Source organism: Rhinolophus sinicus, linkage group LG05, assembly GCF_036562045.2.
Source record: "Rhinolophus sinicus isolate RSC01 linkage group LG05, ASM3656204v1, whole genome shotgun sequence".
NCBI classification, from domain to species: Eukaryota; Metazoa; Chordata; class Mammalia; order Chiroptera; family Rhinolophidae; genus Rhinolophus; species Rhinolophus sinicus.
In genome coordinates, this window is record NC_133755.1 from 26,350,609 (window position 1) to 26,365,711 (window position 15,103).

The 15,103-nt window shown below is 33.6% G+C and overlaps 1 protein-coding gene across 5 annotated transcripts in view; it reads right to left on the reverse strand.

The window, feature by feature from the left end:
* The window catches only part of MAP4K3 (mitogen-activated protein kinase kinase kinase kinase 3), a 141,479-nt gene that overhangs the window by 1,650 nt on the left and 124,726 nt on the right, over nt 1-15,103 (reverse strand). For 4 of the 5 annotated variants that reach the window (XM_019742613.2, XM_019742638.2, XM_019742630.2 and 1 more), the window contains 7 exons: nt 13,241-13,299; nt 12,128-12,231; nt 8,872-9,043; nt 6,090-6,158; nt 5,916-6,008; nt 2,823-2,893; nt 460-515 (listed from right to left, as the gene is read on the reverse strand). In XM_019742613.2, the coding sequence (XP_019598172.1) occupies nt 460-515; nt 2,823-2,893; nt 5,916-6,008; nt 6,090-6,158; nt 8,872-9,043; nt 12,128-12,231; nt 13,241-13,299 (624 nt within the window). Of the gene's footprint in view, nt 1-459; nt 516-2,822; nt 2,919-5,915; nt 6,009-6,089; nt 6,159-8,871; nt 9,044-12,127; nt 12,232-13,240; nt 13,300-15,103 lie in introns of all 5 variants that reach the window. The other variant, XR_012496304.1, reaches the window with a different exon arrangement.

Consider the following 15,103-nt stretch of genomic DNA (forward strand, 5'->3'; position numbering starts at 1 on the left):
TCCTAAGAGTGGGAGTGGGAATGGGGGTGGGAGGAGAACTGCATTAGGAATAATTTGGGGGAACTTAATTCTTACTATAAATTCTAAAAACAATTTGTATTTTAAGAATCAGAAAGTAAAACAGAATATAATCCCAAATCCTATTAGGCACTAAAATCAAAACGTTCCTATTTATTAGCATATGGTATTTCTTCTTTCTTGTGGTATAAATCATACTTTAGATAGTCTGTTTAATACAAAACAATTACTGACAGAACTACATATTCCTATTACTTGAGAGGTTAGGCATATTCTCAGGCTTTAAAACTTTCTGACTCTTGAACTCTTAATGTGTGAAAAATACAATGTTGAACCTATTTCTGAATAAATTTCAATTCTCTTGAAAAAGAAACCAACTTCATGCTGAATTTATAAAATGCCATGTTTAGTACTATTTATTTAATACAACACCCTCCATACCTGTCAGATCCAAGGAGTCTGAAAATTCTTGTACTATCTGAAATTTCCTGTGTTACCTGTTCAATTAAAATACAAATTTAATTTCTGAAATTAAAGGCACAACATTTTATATGGGGATTTATTTTATAACTCTATGGAAAAGAAAGATCATTCCTAAGATGGAAATAGATCCCTGAGTTAAGGGAAATAGATCCCTTTGTTAAGTTAGCATATTGGTGCATCAATTTATTAGTCTAGGAAAAATGTGTCTAGTTTTAAATAAATCATAAAATATGAGAGTAGGAAAACCATTTACTTGTTAAATTACAGAATGCAAGGGAAAAATTTAAAAGCAAAGCACCCCGTTCATTTTATTCATCAGAAACTTTTTGTCAGTTATGTGAATGCTAATAGCAAGGCTATTACCTCAGTAAGACACCTAGATCTGGTCCTTTTACTTAAAAGGCTGCAATGTGGTATGAGACAAATGTATGACTTGAGCTTGAACCCGTTTTCCCACTTACTAGCTGTGACACCATGCAAAGTATGTTAATTTGTTGGAAATGGTTTTGTCTTCTGCAAAATGGGATACAAATATCGACATTGGAGTAGGATCTGGCAGTGTTCTTACAAGTATTAGTGGGAATAATGCCTAGCTAAGGAAGTGCGAAACAGATCATTCTTTTTCCCATTTCTTCCCTAGTCTCCCAAAATAATGTTTTCTCATGGCACATGTCCTCCAAGAAGTCCTCAGTGTGACCAATTACCAGTCGGGGAGTTAAGAGTAAGTCTACAGGAGAAAGAGCAACCCACTTTTATTGGTTACTGATTGCAAAACATTTCAAATTATAATGGCAGTAACTTCTCACCAAAATTTGGTAGGCTGAAGAAACATTTTCATTTTTAATCTAAACTTATTCTTTCAGTACTGCTATAATGAGTTTTTCTGGAAACACCAGTAATTTTTAACTTCTTTGGTAACTTAGCACCTGAAGGCTACAACATGCTCTCCTCAGACCTGATCTTCAAGGTAGTTTGTGGTTTGCCTACTAGGAGGACATGACATTTTTGGGGGGATTGTATTCAGTTAAGGGGCTACCTGCGTAGTCTGGAAAAGCTCCTCAAATGATTTTGGGGGGCAAGTTTTTCTTTCTTTTTTAAAACCATTCTCTTATATCCTGTCTATGGTGCTTTTCTTTCTCTGCCTAGTGTTTATTAGCTATTGACTGTTCTTACTTCCCTGCTCGATTCCCTCCAGTGATTTTAAAACATCTTCCTGAAAAGTGACATCCTCTTGTGGTAATTACAACTAGAAACATATTAGCAGAGACCTTTCTTGAATATTTACTATAGGCCAGGCATTATGCCAAGCACATTACATGCTTCTTTTCATGTAATCTTAACGACCCTATGAAGTAAGTACTATTTTGTTATCTTCAATTCACATATGAAAAAATGTAAGCAAAGAGAAGTGATAGACCAAGGTCACACAGTTACTAAAGAGCAGAGCTGAGACTTGAACCCAGGTGTCTTGACTCTGGAAGCCACCCTCACCATCACCCTGATATATTGTTTACTTTATGAAAAGAAACGCTCTCAGCTTAATGAATGACACTTTAGGACATAAATGGGCCACTTTCATGTTAGAGGCACCTAAAGTTCTCCTTTCCCTCCAATGCTCAAGTAAAAATTATCCTATTGAGACTAGGTTGGGGGAACTAGAAGAATTTTTGATGATTTTACTTGCCCACAACATTCCAGGGGGCAAGCAGCACGACTTGTTCATGTTTATAATCCTAGCACTTCCTGGTGTAAATGTTGAACTGAATTGAATATGTCACATGATTTGGAGTTAAATTAAGGTAGGAAGGACTCAGAAAATATATGTTACAGGTTAATAAAAGGAAAGGGAACGGGGAAAAGAATCTTATAAGTGTCAAGTGAATAAAGGTAACAGAAATAGGAAGCAAGGCGGCTTCAAGAGAAATGCAGAACCCTTTACTTATAGCCTGCATTGGTCATTATTTCCGAAATACAAAGCAGAAAAGGTGCCTGAAGACACAGAGATGGTCTGGGAAAGTTGAAAGAAAATCATAGTTCACTTTTAGCAGTACTAGGAAGTTCTTGTTCTGAACATAAGGGTGATTACCTGGAAGCACATAAAATATGCACTAAAGTTGTCTGAGTGAATGGAAAGAGAAAGGTGGCTATAATGTATGTGCTATTAATTTTGTCACTAGACTTGATACAGTAAATATTAATAAAGTTAGCAAATCAAGTAGTCCTTGTATCAAATAGGAATTTTCCAAAGTCAAAAACTGTTTGATATAGAATTTGATAATGTTTTATGACTATTTAATGGACATAATTTTTAGATGACTTACCTCATTCGATCTAAAACTTCTACCTTGCATTCCATGTTTCCAGAAAGCTAGCACACTGTCTTGTAAGCAAACTAGCAGGCAAGAACAGCTCAGTTACTGTTAATAGTACAAAAGTTCAACTGATAAGCATCATTTCATCCCTCTCTCTATCTTGCATAGCAACATTTCAATTAATGTCACTCACTCCATATTTATGTGGCATCTTTACCTTTGAAATTTAAAAAATACTATATAGAGCTTATTCATCTTTTTGGCAAGAAAAAATAAAATTCACTGAAAATCTTTGTTACAGAAATGTTCTGATAAAATGACACTATTTTTAAATATTGCAAACATAGAAAAATATGAGAATAGCATAAAAAAGACATGTATCCACCTTTCAATTGTCAACTCCTAACATTCTTCCATATTTGCTTTTTGTTTTAAATAAAAACAAATACAGCTGGCATCCTTATATACCCCATCCTCTGGTCCCATTTCATCCTTTCCTTCCTCCCTGAGAAAACTATTCCTACAAATTTAGTATTTATCATTCCCATGCATGTTCTTACTATTACCACAATAAGTTTGCATTATCAGTGTAAACTTTATATCGAATGTTTCCAACTTCCATATATTTGGTATGATGAATCAAATGACGGTTCTAATTAGAATGCTGTAATAAACACTCTTGTACCTCTTTTGGAATACATGTGCAAAATTCTCTCTAGGGTAGATACTTAGAAATAGATGTATGTATCTTCTAAAAATTTTTAATTTTGTTTTTTATATGTACATATTTAATAGATATTTGCGAGTATATTCAATGACCAAGAAATGAAATTTTGTTTCCTCTAGATGACCAATTATACCAGCATCCTTTGTTAAATAGTATACATCATTTCCCCACTGACATGTAATGACATAAACTTCCATTTACATGTAGGTCTATTTCTGAGTCTTCCTTTCTGTTCCACTCTTCTATTTATTTATCCTTGTGTTGATCCCACACTGTCTTAATCACTTTATTTAGCTTTATAGTAACTTTCAATATTGAGTAGGATAAGTATTTATCTAAATTTTACTATTCTTCGCCCTTGGCTCTTTCACATGAACTTTAAGGTCAGTTTATCAAGTGGCACAAAATACCTTTTTGGGATTTTTATTGTAAATGCACTGAATTTGTGGATTATTTGTGAGAAATTGACATATTTCTCATATTCAGTCCTTCTATCCATGGACATGGTGTAGTTCTTTAGTTTAAATCTTCTTTTATGCTTTTAAACAATAATTTGGAATTTCCTAGATAATCGTCTTAAATGTTTTGATTATATTTATTCCTACGTATTTTATTGCCATTGTCAATTAGATCTTTTTTCCTATTCAGAATTTCAGATTATTACTAGCATATCAGAAAGCTATTCATAGTATTACTCCTATCTAGCAACTCTGAATTCTCTTCTTGGTTCCAGTAGTTGTATAGAGTTGTATGTTCTATGTAGATAACCATACTATACGCAAAAAAGGATCTTTTACTTTTTTCTTTCTAATCCTCATAGTTTCCTTTTCTTGTCTAGTAAGACAATGTTGAAACGTGACAGCAACAATCCTCACCTCATTTTCTACTTTAATGGGCATTAGTTTGACCATTAAACATGATATTCTACCAGGCTTTGCTAGGCAAACATTTCCTTGTATTCCCAATTTGCTGAAAGTTTTTTATTTTTTAAATCACGAATGATGTGGATTTTACTGAATGTTTTCTGTGCATCTACTAAAGATTCACATGACTTTTTGCTTTTAACTTTAATGTTCTATATTATTACATAAATAAACTTTCTGATGCTGAACCATCCTGTTTTCCTGGGATAAAGTCCAATACTTGATGATATGAAATTTCATTTGCTAGTATTTTATTTAGATATTACAAAAATCTATTTTCATGAAATTGAATAATTTTGTTTTCTGTACTAATCTTGTTTGATTTAGTATCAGTGTTAAAACACTGATGTGTTCAGCATTCCTTTTTTGTCTACAATTTGAAACAGTTGGTATAGGACAGGAATGGTCTCTTCCTTTAAGGGCAGATAAAAATTGCCTCCAAAACCACCAGGCCTCAGGTAGGGAGAGTCTTGATCAGTAGGCACCTCACACAATGGGCTGGCTCTGGTTCCCCCCTTCCTGCAGGATGCCTTTAGCCTTCTTTATCACTCAGGAGCCCAGCAGGTCTGCTGGCTTCAGGCCTACATACTACCTGAGGGTCTTTTCTCTTTATGTTGTTTTTTGACCCTCGCTATTTTGACCTGTGTTTTAAAGCATGGATTCCATTTTAACATCTTGAGCAGATGTCCCTTAAAACTGACTTCTTATTACATCAGTATTTGTTTGCAGGGAGAGAGATGTTTTAGTTGGAGGAAAGAGTGAAAACAGAACCCGGATTAAGACAAATGAACTATCCATCCTTAGCCCTTCCCTTTGCCAACATATAAACATGCATATACATGCAAATATCTTTATATTACTTATAAAGGACACCAGAAGAATTGTGTATAGTTAAATACTGAATTAATTTGTCATTCATTTTCCCTAGCACTATATCATATATGATCATTTTACTTAATTTTTCCTGAACACAATCATTTTAGAATGATTTTTGTTAAGAAATCCCTTTTCAGAAAAAACTCTTGTCAAACAAATGTAAGAACGGCAAGACGGAAATTCCATATACTAATTAAAACTCTCTGATCAGCAAATATAAGAGCAAAAATACAATACAGTATACTAAGTACTAAATTTTAAAGTACTTAGAGGAAAACTACAGTAATCTAGAGGAAATGGAAATTCATAACTTAGTATGTTACAAAAAATGGTATTTAATTATTTCTTTTGAAAATGCCAACTCTGTAAAGAAGATAACATTATTTAGATTATATCACAGTTATTAAGCTATTTTAGCTACTGTGTAAAAGAGAAGACTGATAATGATCTTATATTCATTATATCCTACATTTTTTAAAAAATGAGGTCTTATAATATATTTTTAAAATTTTGGATAATTATCAGATAAATTATTTTAAGCAACTCGTAAGTAAATCATACAAAACTTTGACTTACCTATCGATTCAATCTGGAAATCAAAGGTGAGTTCTGATGATAATTTTCTGCTAGATTTTAATCTTCCTTGGAGATTTACAATTTTTATACAACCTAGAAAGAGAAAAAAAGTCACTTAAAAATTATGATAAAAGAAATCTTATTAAAATAAGATGTACATAAATAAAAACTTACAGTCCAAGCACACAAGAATGGTATCTCTCTCCAACTGGGTTACGTGAGTAACACTTGTCTGTGGGGTATCTATAACACAAACAAACTCAATAAACTTACAGAAAAAAGTAGTATTAGAGCACAAGACATTAAAAAAATAATAATTCTGAACATCACTGAATTTGAAATGGATACAAGGTTTTAGCTATATGTATACAGTGGTTGAGCCAGGCTGCTTGGGTCCAAACTCTGATGTAAGAGCTAAACTATGTGAGTGCTTAACAGAGTATTAGCTATAGTCATTACTATTGGTGATGTCATTATTTTTATTCATATGTGCAATTAGAAGTCCAATCTTCTGTATTATAGTTATGACTAATTTCTGACTTTAAGCTCAGGAGGCCAGGGACTGTGCTCTGTATATCATTACATGGCAGTGCCTAGCACATGCAATAAATATTTATCAAATGAATGAATCAGTGAGTCAAACAAATTATTTTGCGTACAAATGAGTTTAAAAATATTGAAGTACTGTAAGAAGTATGAAGTACTATGAAAATGCAAAGAGATATTATTTTTATTATAATACTATATAAACGTTCTTACAAACTGAAAATGTTCAGATGACTTGATAGGATACCCCAAGCTTTGTCTGAACATCAAAACTGAAATTGCTGAGCTATGGGCCTTTGCTTCTATTCTTGTATTTTCTGAAGAGTGGGTCTTATCTATTGTCTATCCTGCCTTTCTTCTACTTCTGATAGTATCTAGAATCTTAGGACATCCAAGGACTGCCGTAATTCAGACTTTCAAATGTATTTAGACCTGGTGCTTCTGTAACTAACCAAGGTTGGAAGACTATGGAACAGGCGTCCTGCAAATCAGACCAACCATATCTTTGTAGCTCTTATACACTTGGTGAAAATTAAGAATCTGAACAAAGGTATAGAATCTACGTCAGTTCAAGAAGGCCGCCTAGGGTTACTAAGTAGAAAGACAGGAAAACGAGGTTTTATCTATTGCTTATAACAATTAATTTCCAAGTACTGGAATCATCTAGAGATCTTTAATGCCCAGCTGCCACCCCAAGATGTTCTTATTTAACTGTGTGTGTGTGTGACTTGAGGTATCAGGAGTTTTAAAAGCTTTCCAGGTGGATTCTAATGCACAGCAGAGTTTAGAAAACCATTGGCTTACATTTCATCTGATGCAAAACCTTAACCATACTTTCTCTCTCACTCTTTAAAGGGATTTCATTACAGTCAGAGAATGTAATCAAAAGTTCTTGGAAGGACTACCCACAGCCTTACACAATTCTTGTCAGGAAATGAGGCCCTTAATCCAACAATCAGAAAAGGATTTAAAATGATAATGCTTAGGAGAATTAAGACATTAACTAAAATTCACTGACAATAAAATATTAATCAACCAACAATCCCTTCCTGTGAAATAGGGAGAAAGAGATTAGGAAGCAGAAGTCTGAAAGGGAGGATGGATGTTTAAGAGAAAAGGTAGTAGAGAGAATTTGGAGGGGGGCCAAAGGAAAGCCAGGTAATGTTACCAAGGGCCTGCGATGTTTATCCTTCAACAATACGTCCTTAAAGGAAAACTCTTTCAAATTTCCTGGGTTTCAGCAAGACCTGTAATTATCTCTAGGCTTTTGGGAATGTGATTGTGATCATTTTTTTTCAATGCCAAAGAACCTCAGTCTCTCAATTTATTTTCTTTTTCTTTTTGTGAACACTCTACCAGGCTTCCAAAAACTCCTGACTAATCAATATTTATTGTCAAATTGGTTCCTTAACTGTTCCCTAAGTAGCCAAAGATTCTGACAAAGGGTCACTGCAATATCTTTAAAAATTGCCTTCTAAACTAGTCATTGCCTGTTTTATAGCAAAACACTGTACAATGCCATTTTTTAAAGGGAAAAAAGCAAAAGGAGCTTCATAACAAACACAGTGCTTTAAAAATAAAAATAAAAAGCCCTTTAAGGTCATTTTACTTTAAGTGTGAAAGTTGAATCAGATTTATTTACCATGAAACTCAACTTTTGCCAATGTGTACTGTTTGCAACAACACAACTGAAGGTTTCAAACTATAAGCAAATTTTTGTAAAGCGCTCATCAATTGGAAATAGTATTTTCTATAATACTAGCTATGAAGGAAGGATCTGCTATGCAACTGAGCAATGCAGATCAAATTTTAAGGAAATATATTAAAGCATTATTTTCAAGAACCCTCAAATACTTTGGAAACAGCTGTCTATACTTATAATTTGTATCCTAATTACAAATCACTAAAAAACTTTCAAGTTACTGGATAGCACCTGTGTATTAATTATAAAGAATATACTGAAAAATAAACTATATTTAATAAAGTTTTTCTTTTATTTAAGTCAGCTTTTCTATTAGCCTGAGATTTGTGTATATATGGTTCTCAGAGTTTAGTCCTTATATCAACATCATCAGCATCACCTGGAAACTTACAGAAATCAAAATTCTCAGGCCCCACTCTAGATCTATTGAATGAAAAACGGGGTGTGGGGCCGACAACGTGTTTTAACAAGCCTCCAGTTGATTCTGATGCACACACAAGTTTGGAGAATGCTGGTATGTTTTAAATACATCAAAAAAATGAGCTATCTTAAAGCAAGTCATCTTCCTTTTTCCAGTCTAATAAGTTGTTCAAGATTGGATTTTTATGCACTAATGAGACTTTTTTTTGCCTAATGAGACATGTATAAAACTTATTACTTATACATCCAGTACATGTATTGGTCTATAATTCAATCAAAATCACAAACCTGATTCTGTAAACCACGAAGAGGTAGAATTTGGATTGACGGTTTCAAATCGAACCACCTGGTTGAAGTCTCTCCCTCGACTGACACCAACGCAAACTAAAGGGTACTCCTGTTCAGGAACTACCAGCATTTCAAACATTCTAAGTGGACATGGTATAGGAAAATCTATGTGCTAGAGAAAGAAACAAAAATATATTAAAAAAGGAAAATGAAAGCCAAAAAATTTCACAAGAACACTATTAAGAATTTTTAGTTTTACTAAATGTGTAAACTAGATCTCTACTACAAAAGATTGCTTCTTCTTACAGAAACTCGGGGTATGCAGAAGAGTCCAAATTATAAAGTATCTTTATAAAGATTGTATATTTAGCACTGTAAATATTTTTTAAGTTAAAAATTATATAATTTTAAGATATTAGGGCTGGAAGGCAACTTACAAATCACTTGTCCAACCCTCTCTTTTCAGAGATGAAAACTGAGACCCAGAAACTGGGTGACTGGCCCAGGGTCCCCTAGCCCTTTGTGGGCTAGTCTCCTGTTTCCTAATTTGATGCTGCTTCAATAATACTCCTCTGCCTTCTTTTCCAACTGAGCAAACATGGATGAGAAAACTGAAATGCTGATTAGCACGAGACACTCCTCTTATAAGTGCGGGCAGAAAAGAAACACAAATAAGAGAAATATAGCCCCATATCTCAAGTGATTTTATTTAATAAATGAAGTTAGTACAATGCAACCATTTTAATATTACATAACTTTAAAATTATTTTTATATTGCTACAAAGAGACTAAATAGTTCATATTTTGAAAGTCTGGGAAAATAGAAGGAAAACACTAACTTCATTAATAATCAGGGAATAAAACCATGAGATACTATCTATACCCAACAAAATGGCTAAAATTAAAACGAACAATAATAAGCATTACTGAGAAAGGAGCAAACGAATGCTCAGACTCTGACGGTGGGACTATAAGTTGGTATGGCCACATTAATTAATTGTATTATTTACTCATGTGGACCCTGCAATGACACTCCTAGTTGTATGTTCGAGAGAACGTGACTACACACATGCATAAGAAACATATGCAAAAATGCTCACAGCAGCATTGTTGAGAATAACAAAAAGCTGGAAGGAACCCAAATGCCTATCAGTAGTAGAATGGATAAAATTATGGCATGCTCACACTGAGAAGAATTATAGAGCAATGAAAATGAACAAATTATAGCTATATTCAACAACTACACGAATACAATGCTGCACAAAAGAAGCCAGATGCAAATGAATATATATTTTATGATTCCACTTACATACTGTTTAAAAAAATCAGGTAAAATTAATTTTAATGTTTAGGGGTGTATGCTAATATAGTAAAAAGGGAAAATAAAGGAGCTAACTAGCAGCGGGTGCCATGGGGAGTTCTGAGGTGCTAGCAATGTTCTTCTTGACAATAAAAAAGTTATCTTTTCACGTTTTACGGTATTACGCATGTTTTATTAAGTCCACTCTAAATATATTTTATATTTTTGTTGCTCTTATTAATGGGCTGTTTTCATTATATTTCCAAAAAGGCTACTTCTAGTATTTAACAAAGCAACTGAATTTGATTTATTTTTTATTCTGCCGGAGGGCATCCACCCCATAGGTATGGACAATGCTCTTCAACACTCTCCAAACCCCTCTCTAGGAGCTTGCATGTTACTTGGGGATATGCTTTGGATAAAATCTGTCACATTTTTAATAAGGTAAAACAGTTAAAATAATTCTCTTTGAAATGTGGTAAGAGCAGTAACTCAAAGAAAACAATGCTTCTGTTTAATATTTTTTTGTCAGCAAATAAGAAAAGCAACAGCCTTTGAATATTGAATATTTCTTCTTAGCTTCCAATAACTAAGCAATGTGTATAAGTCATTAACAGAAGGGGATTCCTGTGTGAGAGTTTTAAGTCCAGTTGCTATTGGTGATGGTCCTTGAGGGCAGTGATTGTATCTTACTCATCTTTGTCTCTCTAGTTAAAGAGCACTGTGCCTGGTTTGTAGAAAGTACAAAAATGTTTGTTGGGAAGGTGTTTAATTTATAACTTTTATTTTTGATGAAAATGTTGTCTAGTGAAGCAAAAACTTTGTCAGAAATGTCATTAAGTGGAAGGAAGAATATAAAAAGCATAAGAATGTTTTTGAACACTTATGATAAGAGCTGTAGTATAGAAACATCTTAAATACTAATCAAAATAATACTAATCAAATCCAGAGACAAAACATACAGAGTCTTGAAGCAGAGAGACAGAGAAAGGAGAGTTGGGTTAAGATGAAAGGAGGCAGGTAAGGGACTATAGCTGAGGGAATTTAAGCCAAGTGCTATGAGCAAGAAATCTTATGAGAGACCTACAAGTAGAATTGTACTGTAAGTCTAATATCTTAGAATAGTAAGAAATAAAAGATTTTGAAGACATGGGAAGCCTAAAAATTACCCATCCATGTTTCCTCTTTTCCAGGTGGATGGTACCAGGAAATTTGGCCCTGACTAACGAGGCTTAGTACCAGTATTCAAAGTATATAATACTTTGTATTCAATATAATACAGTATTCAAAGCATATAAATTTATATAATTTATATAAAATAACAAAGAAAACAGCTTTAAAAATTCATTTAGAATTTCCTTGGTGTGGCTAAGCCTGTACTTAACACATTTCAAGTTAGTTTTCCCTCAAAATTTAAGTTATAGCTGAGTAATATAAAATATTTTAAAGAATATTCATTAATTAAAAATTCTAGAGAAACTCAGGCACAAAACACCATCCAAGGGAAAAGGCGTGGGCAAATTAAAAGGGAGGCATATAAGCAAAACAAATAATTTCCCCCCTCATGATTATCCGTTGTCCTATTAGGCTGAATGCCAATCTGCAGGTTGTTTTTCTGTTGTGATGGACCAAGTCGAGCAGAGAACATATTCAAAGATTTCAGTGCTCTACCAGCATTTCCTGTTCTTGGTGTCAGACTATATATATAATTTGAGACACTATTTCTAGGTCCTACTGCCACATCCCCAAACTATTTCTCTAGCCTCTTTCAAATCTTTTTCTCAGGTATATGGAGTTTCTTACAACTGGGCAGATTTTCCCTATCCTGGCCACATAATTCAAAAATCATTAAATTAACTTGGGAATTAACTGAAAAATGTTGTTTTTCAAGAATAGGAAAATGGACTTAATTAAGCTTTTATACTAGGAATGACTTAGGTTGACTTTCACGCTTACCTTAATTAACATGAATTTCTGCATTGGTTCAACCCATTCTAACAGAACAATGCTAGTCTGAAGTGCCCCACACAGGTATTTAAGGCCTGTGTAAGGATTTCTCACTGTCAAGGCAAAAAAGTACAGTAAGTTCTCTTGTAATACAAAGTCCTTACAATAATAGTTACACGCTCAAAAAAACCAAACAAATGAAAGCTGGCTGCCAGTTCAATTTCTTAATTAGACTTCAGGGTGAAAAAGAAATACTGTTCCAGGCAACAGCATGGAAGTCCCTCATCTCTTGTAGGATTTTTCTTTGTGTGCACAAATGAAATTGCTGGTTGTTATAGGACTGGGGGTGGGAAGAAGGACTTTAGGTCTTAAGGTAGCAGGGAGATTAGCTGAGGCAGCCAGATCCTGAAGGAAGGGTCAAAGTAGATTTGGGAAGAGGTTGCCAAATTGACAGGCTATATAGCTTATTTAAGGACAGGTGATTCAGGGTGCTTTTGGTTGTAAGGTTCAAACAGTAATGCTTCGGTCATAATAACATGACATTAATCAAACCTCAAAATACAGATTTACAAATAATAAAACTGAATTGCCACAGAGTTTTTTAAGGGAAGGAAACTATTTTTTGTTTCTGCTATATGCAAATAAAACAGCTAGTTGTTATGGGGGTGAGTGAGGGAGGAATTTAGGCTAGTGGTAGGTGAACAGGGAGGCTCCTAACCATTATATCCCACGTAAGGTTTCACATATTAAAATAGATGCTGAATAAATAAATGTATTCTCATAAGCCATTACTAAGCAGAATGGTGAATGATAAGTAACAGGTCCCTTGGAGAACAGGGTGTGATATAAGTAATGTAATAAAAAATCACCCTACTTGCTCCATTTAGCCACTCAATAAATTATTTGTAAAACAACTGTTATGTGCAATGTACTATATACTAAGTTTAGTTCACATGGAGATAGAATGGTCAAGACATTTATTTTACTTAAGGGGGAAAAAAACGATTACTGGCAGAATGCCCTGGAATAGTACTACTCTACTCGATTTAAAAATGAGCCTCATAGCATTTTCTTATCCACTGTGCAAAGAAGGAGAGTCACGTTATTGGGCAGTTTACTTACCAACACAACATTTCTGACACCACTTGGTTTCAGGGATTTTTGCTGACACAGCAAATTTCCTAAATGTAAATGAAAATGAATATATAATACATGTAGGTAAAGTGAGTATATGATAATGGAACGGTCACAGATCAGTGGAAAAAGGATGAGTTGTTCTGACATAATACATCATCTATTAAGAAGAATAAACTGGAACCCTTTCTCATCGCCCCCATCAATTACAAATAGATTAAGAATTTAAATATGAAAAACAAACTATAAAATATTTAGATTGTAGAAAAATATGACCTTGGGATTTCTTTAAAAATGGAAAAAGAACAAATTATACAGAAAAATACTGATAAACTTTAATTGGTATTTTTTTTCCATTGATGCATCCCTACTATCTCAAGCTACAGGTGGCATTCAACTTGGTGAATGAATCTGTTGAATATGTTAGTAACTATAGTTTACCAAAAGATACCATTGAGAAAGTGAAAAAAGTCACAAACTGGGAAAAGTTATTTTTAGCACATATAAATTTAAGCTACATAAAAAGTTGTCTTACCACTAAAATAATGTATAAGAACTTTTTATTCAGGCATTTTTATTTCTCTGCTCAGGGAAGTGGGATATAGATTTTCTGCAAAGGTGCTTTAGGAGATCTGCAAACATCTAATTCAAATTTAATATGTAAAAATCCATTTAAAATTAGTTTTTAACTACAATTTTAAAAAATCACACATATTCAAATGTTTTTTATAATGAAAGTTAATATAACAAAAATGCTAATGTGCCAAGTTATGAAAACCTCAAATTATACTCGTCCATTTCTGTACACATATTTAAACTTCTTTTAAATGTGTAAATATGCCCCAGATTAGATGTCAACGCTCTGCACAGGTCTTTTTTTATTTAAAAGATGAGAGTTGTGCTTTGCTGGTACCGAAACTGTAGAGCATGCAGGTGATACTGAATATCATCCCAAACAAGCTCAGAAAACTTCTTGGTGGATGTTCTTGTCACTGTACAATTGACAGTTGAGTAATAACCAAGCATATGGTTATTATAACCAAGCATATGATGTATTGTAATTTTAACTTTTAGTATGTCTGCCCTTACTATATGCCTTGGGTTTCACATATTCTGGGTCATTAGTCCCTTTGGTAATGCCATGAGGTAGGTCATGGCATAGAAATCTGAGGCTTAGATTTAGTAATTTCCTCAAGGTCACACAGCAATTTAGGGAAAAAGAACTCTAACCTAGTGTCCCTGTCTGTCTGACTGCAATGTCCATTAGTGATTCAACTTGGGGAAAAAAATCTATTTCTCTTTATGATTCTTGATCAGTTTAATTGAAGAGTATGCTGAGTTTGCAAGGTAAATTGTTATAAACTGTTATTACTGCTAAGTATTCATCTGTTTGAATTATAAGTTTTTTTTATATGATAGTACCTAAACAATGATACAGAAATTAGATGCTGAGGTATCTCACGGCTACAGTGGCAATTGAGATATCTGGATTTCAAATTTCTGGCTAAAGCACCTTATTGTTCCACTTGACTAACACTATTGAGAAGTTTACATTTATTAAATAATCTAATTTATCAAACATAAATTAGATTAATAATTATAAAAATGCCCCTTTCATATATGTTGGAATTCATATAGCTTAAAGCCAAACAAAAATTCCCAACACCCTTAAGCAAACTGCTCAAACCAAAGTGCTTTCTAGAGTTTTTAAAAATCTGAAGGAAGCTCCTGATATATTTTTCTATTGGCAGCGAGTTTAATGTTCCTGGTCAACTCGTCCCCTGGCTCTCAAGGTTAACTAAGGGGTTAGGTTACTGCACTGGTCAAAACCCAGGAGGATTAACTGACTGT